The sequence below is a fragment of the Curcuma longa genome, chromosome 16 (genome assembly GCF_044706935.1).
Source record: "Curcuma longa cultivar G26 ecotype Majalengka, Jawa Barat chromosome 16, ITB_CL_G26_1.1, whole genome shotgun sequence".
NCBI classification, from domain to species: Eukaryota; Viridiplantae; Streptophyta; class Magnoliopsida; order Zingiberales; family Zingiberaceae; genus Curcuma; species Curcuma longa.
In genome coordinates, this window is record NC_133876.1 from 6,251,248 (window position 1) to 6,263,880 (window position 12,633).

At 38.1% G+C, this 12,633-nt stretch overlaps 2 protein-coding genes across 2 annotated transcripts; one reads left to right on the plus strand and one right to left on the minus strand.

The window, feature by feature from the left end:
- Positions 1-3,981: 3,981 nt before the first annotated feature.
- LOC141847764 (putative ribose-5-phosphate isomerase 2) lies at positions 3,982-5,060 on the plus strand. Its single transcript, XM_074735848.1, has one exon. It carries the CDS (start codon positions 4,057-4,059, stop codon positions 4,891-4,893), a length of 837 nt encoding a protein of 278 aa, XP_074591949.1. The 5' UTR covers positions 3,982-4,056; the 3' UTR covers positions 4,894-5,060.
- Positions 5,061-5,159: 99 nt separating this feature from the next.
- Positions 5,160-9,428, minus strand: LOC141847766 (uncharacterized). Its single transcript, XM_074735849.1, has 3 exons — positions 9,266-9,428; positions 5,679-5,786; positions 5,160-5,594 (listed from the first exon to the last, which is right to left on the minus strand). The coding sequence occupies exons 1-3, from the start codon at positions 9,326-9,328 to the stop codon at positions 5,379-5,381; spliced, it is 387 nt and encodes a 128-aa protein (XP_074591950.1). The 5' UTR covers positions 9,329-9,428; the 3' UTR covers positions 5,160-5,378.
- Between the last annotated feature and the right edge of the window lie 3,205 nt (positions 9,429-12,633).

The window sequence follows — 12,633 nt, forward strand, 5'->3', positions numbered from 1 at the left end:
TCTGAAAACATCAATTCATGCAAAGTTTTCGATCAAGAGGACTTTTTCTTCTATTCTTTAAAATAATGGTAGTCTTGATCCTTAATGAATTAATTAAGATATTTTGCTAGGTTTCGTGCTTCCAAATGTCATCAAAAAGGTTATTTATAGGGTGAGACCTAAGCTGGCTCAGGTCCGTAACCGGGTCAATAGACCAGTTACCCATTGACCTGGGTCGTTGGATCGGTTACCTATTGATCAGGGTCACCGAGCTCTAATTCAGGTCTCCCAAATAAGAGTCGAATATAGATATTTAGATTGCAATCATTGATATTCTTATATGTTAATTTATTATTTAATAATTAATCAATAGTTTGTATTATTATTTTTAATAGTCAGAAGAAAGAAGAATAAATAATTTTTACAGTTTATACTAGTGTGATTTAAAAGTTAGAGGAAAATAGTAAAATTAATTTGGATCTGTTGGGGGGAAGAAGAGGAGGATTATTTGATTTTTTTTTTATTAATAGCTACTATTTAGTATTCATTTCATTATTTTTGTACCATCTTCTTTATTCTCAATTTCAATTCTCAAATGCTTTCAACTTCAATTATTCAATTATAATATAGGGAAGAGATTTATTATCTCGATCTTGGAGAGACAAGAAAATAGAAATAAGAATTACGATATTCAATTTATCGATGATAAATTCAAACAAGTTCCAACAACCAAGACATAAAGAATAACCAATGATGATATTTTTAGGCAAATTCAAAATACTCTTTAAAAGAGTTAGAGATATATGGACAACTTGTATAAAAATCAACCTTTATATATATAGGATTTTTCTCTGCTGCGCGCCTCCTCCTCCGCGACGCATCCGCGACGCTGACGTGGGTGCCAGCGTGGCAGCGAAGGTTTCTCCCGTGGCTTATCCCGCTCTCCCAAAATCGCCGAAGCTTTATCCCGGCTTCGATTCAAAATCCCTCCTAAAATCGCGCGGCCAACCTGCCGAAGCTCCGCTGCTCGTCGCCCTGTGCTCTTCGGCCCTGTGCTCGTCGCGCCTGTGCTTTTCGCCGCCGCCTTGTGCTCGTCGCCCTGTGCTCGTCGGCCTGCCTTTCGCCCCTGTGATCGTCGCCCCTGTGCTCGTCGCGGCTGTGCTTTTCGGCGCCGGCCTGTGCTCGCCGCCCTGTGCTCTTCGCCCCTGTGCTCGTCGCGCCTGTGGTTTTCGCCGCCTGTGGCTGCTCTTCGCCCCTGCTCTTCGCCGGCTGTGATCTTCGCCCCTGCTCCTCGCATTTTATTAATAGCTGAATCTATGAAACTCTTTATTTTTCCTAAACCCTAACCCGTCAAACCCCTTTTACCTTTACTATCTTAAGTAGCTTAATTTGTTAGGTTGTAGGGTTTACTATTAAGTTATTCTATGAAACTCTTTATTGAAATCGTTGCTAATTGTGGTGTTTTGTGATTTAGAAATGACATAGCTAAATTTGTTAGGTTATAGGGTTTAGTATTCAATTATTCTATGAAACTCATTCAATTTATTGAATTAGTTGCTAATTGTGGTGTTTTGTGATTTAGAAATGACGAAGAGTAAAAAACTTACCCGTGCTACTGAAGGAGATGCTGGAACAAGCGGAAAAGATGGTTATACAAGGTGTTCACCATCAAAATTTATGTCCGTCATGGAAGAATTGGTTCCGAAACTGGGTGACCTACATTTAAAGAAGATTAAGGACAGTCCTCTAGCACCTTGGTTGAATATTCAGAAGCTTTCTATAAGCACATCTCGAGTTTATACAATGCTGAAAAGGTTTGAAGTAGAGACATGCAGCTTCTGTTTTGGAAGCAATATAATGGTGCCATTCACCTCTAGGGAGTTCTCACTAGTGATAGGTTTACCTAGCGTTGGGCAACCGGTAAACCTAGAGTTGAAATTGGCTTCCAACTTTGGTGAGCGACATTTCAAGGGGATGAAAGGTCTCAAGAGAAATGACATCATAGAGAAGTTATTTGCATTGGCAGAAAATGAAGCAGAAGTAGATGATTTTTTTAGGTTTTTTATTTTGTTACTTTTTAATTGTGTTATATTTCCTATTAGCAATTTTGGTACCCCTAGCTTTATCTTCCCATACCTGGACAATTTGGAGACTTTTTTTGGGTATGGTTGGGGAGATGCAGCATTTAGATTTTTGGTGGCTGAAATGGAAGACCATCTTGGCCACAACAAAGTGGGCAAAAAAGAGAAAACCTACATGGGAGGTTGCATAGTTGGACTCATGGTATTATTTTCAGCATATATATGTTATTTGTTGAGCGAGTAAATGCTAATCTTTGTATTTGTATAGGGTTGGGTTTATGAAAGAGTCCCTATGCTTGGTCAGCCCCGTGTTTTGCGTTGCTTTCCCCGATTATTCAAGTGGGGAGAGAGCAAAATTCCCATTAATCCAAAAGGTGCCGAGGCCATCATTTCATCTGTTAGGCCAAACAAGGTAGGTTGGTGAAATTTTTAATAACTTTATTGTATAATTTGGTTTAAATGTGTTATTGAACTAACAATTGATTTGTTTTTACCTTTAGATCATATCAATCATACCATTCGAGGATGAAAAAGTCCTTGTTGATGATATTCAGAAGTTTGGTCAGGTAACAATTTTTAATCCAAAATAATATATTTAGTAAGAGTTTATTATTGAAGTAATTAGCATGCTTAATTAACAAAGCTATTTCCAGGTTGAACCTCCTCGAGTGGGTGATTCAAAATTGTTGGATCACATTAAAAGACTCGAGGATGAGATTAAAATATTGAAAGGAAAAAAAATAGAGGTCGAAGAGGAAGCCCCACATATGGCTGAAGAAGGTGATACCGAGCAACATGTTGGTGTGGAGGCTGATTCTTCTGGTGATGATAAAGTGCCAACAAATACTGAAAAAGGAAAAGAGATAGTTGTATATAACCCAACATCATCTATTGTGAAGACTGTTCAAAAAAGAACAGATCGAATGAAAAAAAAGAAACATCCGGACTTTATTACACCCCCAAAGCGAAAGAGTAAACGCCATGTGACTGAAGTCGTGGATCAGGTATTTTAAGTAAATATTTAGTACAATACGTACCAACATTTGATATATTTGATGAGTGTTGTAGTGTTTACTATTTTGGATTGAATTTTGTATTTCTATATTCTGTTTTTTTATATAGGATGAAATGAGTATAGATATTGAAGATATTGCTAATAATGCTGTAGAGGAATCTCTAAAGGAGTTCCGAGGACGATTAGACTTTCCTGGCCACGATCAAATATTTAATATCCAATATAATAAATGAGGACACCTCGCGACCATACCAACCTTCGTCTCCTTTCCAAGATGTTTCTTTCGTTCCCGCTTCATCAAACTACCCAAATCTTCTCGCGACGTTCAAAGCGATTTGGATAACTCAACGCGAAGGAAGAATTAACTAAAACAACCATTTATATCATGGGCGGCGTTGGAGACAAATTTATAATGTTACCCATGTTTTAATTACCCATCTAGATGAACCGTACATCTTAACCATTTTCCATTTGTAGCGTGGTGAATTTATCGGGTACATCAATATAGATAGTGCTTCAACCTCCGTATCTTTGTGGCGCCCACGCGCCGCGCCCCTCTCGTCCGTCTTTGACCATCTCTTCTCCACCCGCACACTGGAGCCGTCAGATGACTTGTGCATAAAATCTCGATCGTTGATCTAAAGGTCCCGCCGTGTTCCCTGGTTCCACCGCTTCGCGTGGCGGTGGTCTCGCCTCCACTCCGTTCCGATTTAGTGGTCCCTTATAATCAGCTGTTTGCGCCAGACACGACACAAATAAATAGCCAATGATTAATCAAACACGTCGCGGTATGGGCCGCACTCTTAGTAAAGAAATCGGTAATCCTGTTTTATTAATGTTATCGTATCACCGCACAAATGTCTATATATCTTCTCTCGGGCGCGCCTCTCGTTCTACGCCTTCTTCTTCCCGCCTCCCGTTGAACCATCCGAGCGAGAGAGTTGATCCGAAACACCTGCCGTTTGCTCTTCGACGGTCGACATGGCGATCCCGCTGCGCCGCTTCCTCCACGCCGACCGTCCCCTCGCCGCCGCGGCGCCTCCTCCCTCCGCCCCCACGCCCTCCCAGGACGAGCTCAAGCGCGTCGCCGCCCACCGAGCCGTGGAGCTCGTGCAATCCGGCATGGTCCTCGGCCTCGGCACCGGCTCCACCGCCGCTCATGCCATCGACCGCGTCGGCGATCTCCTCCGTCGAGGGGTCCTCCGCGGCGTCGTCGGCGTCCCCACCTCCGAGTGGGCCGCCGCTCGCGCCGCAGCCGCTGGCATTCCGCTCACGGACCTCAACGCCCACCCCGTGGTCGACCTTTCCATCGACGGAGCCGACGAGGTCGACCCGGCCCTCAACCTCGTCAAGGGACGCGGCGGATCCCTCCTCCGCGAGAAGATGGTGGAGGCAGCCAGCCGCCGCTTCGTCGTCATAGTCGACGAATCCAAGCTCGTGTCCCGCCTCGGCGCCAGCCGCCTCGCCGTCCCCGTGGAGGTCATCCCCTTCGGCTGGGCCCTAACTCTCCGCCGCCTCCAGAATCTCTTCGTCGGCGTTCCCGGGTTCGACCTCAAGCTCAGGGCCGCCTCCGCGAACGCCAAAGCCAGCGCCTTTTCTGAGAAAGGGGCCGAATTCGAGCCATTCGTGACCGACAACAAGAACTACATTGTCGATTTGTTCTTCGAGGACGGAATACATGGCGATCTCAGTCGCATCAGCGATGATATTCTGAGGATCACTGGTGTGGTGGAGCATGGTATGTTCCTGGGATTGGCGTCGTCGGCGATCATCGCTCGGAAGGATGGGGCGGCGGTGGTGGTGAACAAGGAGACATAAAAATGAAGGCTAATTGTTGCAGGAATTTAGCTGCTACCGCCGTGAAGCTTGTTGAGGGTTCTAAATCTCCTTCCTGGGGCTTCACGGAATGATGTTGTTGGAATTGATAGGACGATGTTCTTACAGGAATAACATTTTCTATTAATTAAATTTATTTAATTGCTTAATTTCTTTGATTCCATTTTGTAATACCAAATCATGCGAAATATCCTGAAAAAAAAACAAAGAAAAATCATAACTATTCCAATCAGTGCACCTTTTTACGAGACGCATTAAAAAACCCTCCTTAAATATGTTCCACAATGTCATTACAATATGTACAACTTTATCAGTAGTTAATTCTTATCCAACCTTTATACTAATTGCATACTAAAGCTTATCATTACATCACCGAGAATTAACAAACATGTTTTTCCTATTTCATAAACCATAAAAATATTTATTGGCTGGAAAGAACTGGTCGCTCCTCATGGCTTTTCTCACCGTCACTGACTCTGAAAGCCCTCATGGCTGTTCTCACTATCACTGACTGTGAAAGCTCGCCTTTCATCAGCATTTGCAGTGATAACAGGCATCCAAACATCAGCTGTGCTGCTAAGCAGAGACTGGACCTGAGGATCTGCAGCCATAGTCGACGATATCATCTGATCGACTTCATCAAGTTTCGCAGAGAGCTTGTCCAACTCCGCAGCTATTTGGAGCTAGAGACATTTAACATAGAAAATCCTGTGATACATGCATTCGAGAAGGATGAACAGAACAACTAAGTAGTGGACTTTAGATACCTCATCAAGGTTAGTAGATGGTTTAGGAGGGACCTTGGTGACTTCAATACCAAGCGCTTCAATTTTGGCTCGGAGTTCAACTTCTTCTTGGTTGCTTAAGGATTCCACCTGCACATGTTTACTTTAATCAACAAGCATGGAAGAGCAAAAACAAAAAAGCTTCACGGCCTCAAAACACCATGCTATGCACCCTAGACTATGATTTCGCAAAATCTAAGAAATGAGTTGTTGTCATAGGTAAAAACAAAAAGGTTTACATGTCATATATAGGTTTGTATTCAAGTTATTCCTGAATAGCCATGCAATCGAGTACCATCATTTAGAACTACCACATGCCTACCAAAAGATCAACAGCAACCATAACTTTGGGACAATAATTTGGACAAAGATACACAGCGATAACAAGAAGCCATATATCCCCACTATTTCGAATGGACCTTATCCTAACACTGGACTTTATATAAGGTTGGATTTTTAGCAATACTCAAGTGTATTGATTCACTCTGATGTCTACTTTTGTTGCTATCTTGACTTCTCACAACTTCAGTTTCTAGTAAAAGTTTTCTTTTGATTTGGGCAACCATAATTACTTATTAACACAATTAATTGAACTGGAAAAGAAGATAAAGGAAACTCAAATTGATTGATTACTTAAAATAAAACCATACGCTATTAGGAAAGTGCTCAACCTATTCTTCATAAATTCTTACACTGCCTCATGTGGACGAACATGCTCAACTAGACTTGCTCAAGCACGAGCCATGGACTAACTCAATGGGTATATATAGTTTCTTTTTTTACTTAGCATCAGAAATATTCTTGAGAAAACCCACCTACTTATCAACTTACTCTAAGAGGCTTACTGAACTATCAAAAAGGGATCCATGTTGAATAAATGACCATACCAATTCCTCTTGACGAACATAAATATAATAAGCTGTTTCAAGATACATGAAGCAACTAAACGGAACTTAAGCAACCCATAATTTTAAGAATGGCCAGTATAACAATAAAATGAATAAGATAGAAGTAGGATAAAACATAATGCGACTAGGGAAAGGTAAGATGGCGTTTGAATTTTAACTTCCATGATACATAGTTTCTCATTCTAATTCCGGTATGTAAATATCATGTTTCATTCAAATTCCAATATTGTAATGCAAATTAGGGATAAATGCCCAAAACTATACAACAAGAAGACAATTGATTAATGTCGCTTGGAAAATACATTACTAAATTTTCCTTTTAAAGAAACAAGTATGAAATAATTAGAATAAATATGAAAACATACAGTGTGTTTGGTGTTTCTGTCTAAAAATTATTATACATCACAAGCCAGCTTTTCAGAATATGGAATAACCTTGTTTATAGTTAAAATTACTTCTATTATGTATCCATCAGTCCAATATATGCAGACATCCCAGTTTCTCTGGCATCATTTTCGATAACAAGTTTAATGGTATTTCCTCTTGATATTTTTATTTTTAATCAGAAAAGGAGGCAGTTTCTATGTATTTCCAAAAAGGTTTGAATATAATTCAGAGAAAGAATAGGAATCAAAACATTGAGGAGCTAATCTTTAGCCATCACTCATTATAATCCAATGGAGTCTTAGGTACAAATAGCTGTCTGTTTTGAGGTAGACGGAGAAGCGAAGAAAATAGCAAGACAAAGTGAGCACTGAACTAAAGAGATGTAGCCCCTGTTTCCTTTTGAAGACAAATGGAAGAAGAGAAAAAAGTGAGAATGGAAATCCTTGTTTAGTTGGAGATCATTTTCTTTTTCCCAAAACTGGTAAACATTGTGGGAAAGGAGCAGATTAGCCGACAAGTCGACATCCACGATCAGTATTTGCTGAGCAGTCAATAATTTTCATTATGTACCTGCTTTCTACCCAGGGAGAATAAGAGAAATTTATCTCTTTCAGCCCTTCCCTCTTTCTCTCTATCAATTTCTATCATCGCTATTTAATTTCCCTTCAAAGTTAACTCAATTATCTTCACTCTTCTCTATTCTACCCCACAAACAAGGCTTACATGTATGAAAAACCTCCCATACCCTTTTTGCACAAACATAGAAGCATCAGGCTAGTTGCAGCTAGAAACACAGAGAGCACCTAATCCAAGTATTAAAGGGATGAAACAGCGGTCATAAAATCTCAACCACAATTCAGACTTCAGAATTTTTCCAGTAAAGTATAATCAGATAGAAAAACATATTCAAAAGAACTTCTTGGCCCATTTTCCATTAAAAATGTGGCAGAGGAAAAGAAAAAGAGGTCTCTTCATCCTTGCTACATGGTGAATGCGAATTGTTAGATTGAGATACTATGAGAGAAGAAATTAATTGCTTCGGTGAGACTACATAAAGCAATAACTTGATAGAAGCTTTTTGCCTCCAAGGAGCAATTAGATTGGCAAATCTTCTTGTGCTGAGCAAATATCATTCAGTATCAAGAAACATGTATGTCTCTTTTACAAAAAAGTGTGTCACAGCTCCATCTTCCTTTAAACCTGGTAGTCTGATAGTATCAGATGATTAGAAACCCAAACCCATAGATCAACCAATAGATGAGCAGGGACTAGGTGAGACTCAAGGGCGGCACAGGTTGATGTTACAGATCCTTGATGCTCTGTTGGTATGCAAACTAAACATGTCTTCAAAAGAATTGGCGAGCTTCTTCAATTTGTGATTTATCAGATTACCATATCCACATCAGAAAATAGAACCCATGTCATAAATAGATGCTCTAAATAGGCAGTACAAATTTCCTAATAACAATCCACCAAAAGAGTATAAACTGCTGGCTGGCAAGGACACTGAGCAGTGCAGCACAACAATACCCAGCACCCAGAATCCAAATTTAAGGTTGTTTCATATTGTTTTCAACAGGGTTTTTGGTGATTTTGGTTGCACAACAAGAAGCTGCGAGTTTCTCACCTTGGGAGCATTCTGGAGCCTAGATAATGCCCTGGATGCTTGCAGCAACTATGGAAGACCGTAAAGCTTGTAGATATGAGGGTTTCTCAAGGTAAGCTTTCGTTTCCAGGGAGCATTAAAAGCGAGATTCCAGTATCTTCTCCATTGGTGCTTACATAGAAACCTTAGGGGTCTCGTATAGAATCCGCGGGCAACGAGTTGTTTGGTTTTAGTTTCATTTTTCATCCGCAACACAACAACTAGGTCAGAAATGCTAAACATTAGTTGGGAAATTTTCTAACAGAACAAAAAGTTGACCCATGAAAACTCAGTATCGCCCAAAAGATCTAACAAAAGATATATTTTTGTTACGGACAATGATCTCACATTGAAGCAGGACATGATGCCAATTATCTGCGAAGAGGCAACGATTTAAACCCTAAATGATCGATCAGGCATATGAACGAACCAAGAACTAAATCATACATCTGTACACAAATTAGGCATTCCAATGAAAACATATGGTCCGAAAAAGGCATTAGAACTTAAAAGTTAAAATCTTGAAAACCAACAAACAAAAAACACTCATCCAAAGATTGGATCATATGGTTTTCCTATAAAGAGAAGAAATTCGACGAGCAGAGAGAGAGAGAGAGAGGGAGAACGACCTGTTCGAGGAGGGTAGAGAGAAGCTGGAACAGCTGGGTGTCGGGTTTTCCCTCTTCCGCCATTATCGTCCTAACCTTCCTCTTCGCAATCTTTCTCCCTGCGAATTGCCGTTTATTCTTTATAGCTTGGGTGTTGGAAGGGCGGAGACCGGTTTGACATCGGCGGTTCGGTTCGGAAGCCCAAAGGACGCAATTAAGCAATTTCCGTTTTTTTTCCTCTCTTTAACAAACGATTTATTAATAGAGTGAAGCGTTTTTTAGATTTCAATACAACTTGACACGTGGCGAGTAAAATTTTCAAATCACCCACTAATAATTTCAAATAATATAATAGGCACATATAGTTTCATAAATATCCAATTTATAGTTTTAATAAAGTAAAATTTTTTAAAAAATATTAGTCGTTTCACTTCTCTGTCAGTACTGCCTACTTAATTGAAGTCAATCAAAATAAATTAAAATAAAAATTTAATGAATCTAAAGTGGTCTAAGTGCAATTATGAGAGAGCATATATAAGCTTTTAGGAATTTTAAGGTTATAATGATAGTTTGAAAGTTGCATTTTTGACATGTTATTTAAGGTCAAATAGTAATTTTATTGCTTAGACAGAAAATAATTAGGGTTTTAATATATATTTTTAAAAATAAATATTAATTTTTAAAAATTTATATAAAATATTATTAAAGATATTTAATTTTATTAATAAAATTTAAAAGAATAACTTATTGCATTGTAAAAAAATTATTTTTACCATTGAAAATTATGATCACTAGTCACACAACACTAACGTTATCATTGTATTCTTTATTAATTAAATTAGAAAAAAGCATCCTAAATTTTCAAATATAATTTATTGAAAAATAATATATTTGCCTAATAAATATTTTTAATCAACTAAATAAAATTAAATTTAATCAATAAAATATTAAAAATATTATTTAAATTGAATGATAAAATATTATAATATTAGTTGATATACATTTTAATTTTTTAATAATTAATTATTTTTGATAAATTAGATTTGATCAATAATTTTAATTTTTTTATTATCAAAGTTAAATTTGATTGATAATTTATAATTTTTTAAAAATAATTTTTATTTTTTTATTTATCAATATTTAGTTTATCGATCAATTATTTAATAAATTAAAAATATTTATTAGTAATTGATATTTTTTTATAAAAATTCTTTTAAAAGTTAAAAACACATTTAATATTTATCTTTAAATTTTATTTTTTTCTCCATCTTTTTCTCCTACGTCATCATTTTTATACTCTTATTTATAATGTCCGTGCTCCTTAACATAAGGCCAAACAACTATTTATAGCCGTCAATTAAGTTGGACCCGTCGGATTGACTTGCCCCACCAAGCAATTTAGAAGAGTTGGGTTGAAATTTTATCAATCTATTTTAAAATGAGTTCAGATGGGTTGACCTACCTAGGTTCGTAACCCATGTGGATTGGCTTGTAGCAGACTTGAGTTAGCCCGCAGATTGAGAAAATTTATTAATTTATTTTAAATTTTAAAATTAAAGTAAAAAACTTAATAAATTAGTATGTATCTGTTAAATTATAATTCAAGCTTAAAAATTTTAACTTGATCAATTTAAATTATAATCCAAACTTAAAATTTTTAATATATTTTTTATTTTTTTTATAGACTCATGGGTTGGTCCGTCTAACTTGTAATCTGTTTTAGGTTAGGCTGGATTAGAGATTTTTCAACCCATCAAATTAGTGGGTCAGTTTGCTGTACTTCGCTATATAAAGAGTTTTTAATGGATTGGTCCGCTCTACACTGAATTGATTTATTTGACAGCTCTATAACTATTGGTACAAACCTCCCTTGGAGACTGGATTTCTTTTATTGTATGACAGTGTTTCTAACCAATTAATCTATCACTGATGCAACTTTAGATTATTTATTGATATAGCACATGCATAAAATTAATTAGCTTGGTTCTGAATGTGGCATTTGCTCTAAAGTCTAATCCCAATCTATATAGCAAATTTGTTGTAGTACCTTGGAAAATGCCATACCAATCATATATAACCTAAGTTTTCAGGAAACAATCTCTTTTAATGAAAAATGCTTGTTCTTTAGGACCATTAATTGCTGCTATGTGCATATTCTCCTGGTTGCTTGGTGAATTTGGATTTCAATGTTTGAATCAAAAAATTATCACTTAAATTCTTTTGGGTTGGAACAGATTGGTGCCCAAACGTTAATTCTAGATTTCTAGTGAATATATAATCATACTGATGCAAGGGCAATGCACGACGTGGCTCTTTTTGGGACGAAAGTCAAGAGTCAAGCGAAAGTTAAATCTAAGACTCACTTGATAGTTCTAGTCAAATGGACTTGAGTGAAAATAGTTTCACTTGAAGTAAAGTCGGATCAAGATCGACTAAGAGCTCAGTCTCAGATTGCCATCTCCGCCATACTGTCTCGACTATCTTGATCTCAAGTCCAATTTTGCCCACACCATCTCAGCACCTCATTTTGGCACCTCGATCATCTTGATTATTTCGACACCTCGATCATCTTGGTCATTTCGACACCTCGATCATCTTGGTCATTTCGACACCTCGATCATCTCGGTCATTTCAACATCTCGATCATCTTGGTTATTTCGACACCTCGACCATTCTCGGCATCTCGACCATCTCAGCCACCTCAGTCCTCTCAGACACTCGGCCACTCGATACCTCGACCATCTCAGCCCTCTCAGACACTCGACTACTCGGCACCTCGTCCATCTCAGCACCTCATTTCTACACCTCAGCCATCTTAGCAGTTTAGTATCTCAGCACCTCACTATCTCGGCCTCAGATGACATCTCAATCTCGGGTCCCAAGTTCACACACTCTCAGACTCATTCCATATCCTAAGTATGAATCTTTATCTTTTGTGGGTACATGAACAGGTTGCGACTATTCCTGAGACATGTGGCAGCATAAGAATAAAAGATCAGTTATGAGGTTGTCAGATCTGATTCCCTTGAATATCCTTTTTTCTGCATGTAATGTCAAAATGAAAACGATCAACACTCGTTAGATTTGATCTCTTCGTACACTTCCATAGTGATATCTCTCTAGTCGACATAAAGATATTCTCTCGACGGCTATATAAATCCTAAAAACGGTTTCTAAAGTATCTATTTCTTATCTTTGGTTCGACTTTTTAAACTCTTCTATTATTATCTTTCTTCCTTTCTATACTCTATCTTTTTGGAAGAACCCTAAATTGAGTGTCGAAGTGGTTTGTCGGGACTCTCCGATACCAGTTTAACCTTTTTCTGAAGTGTGCTTCAAGTTTCCATCATCTTCCTCATTGAGCTCTTTTAACAGGTTGCACATGTTGG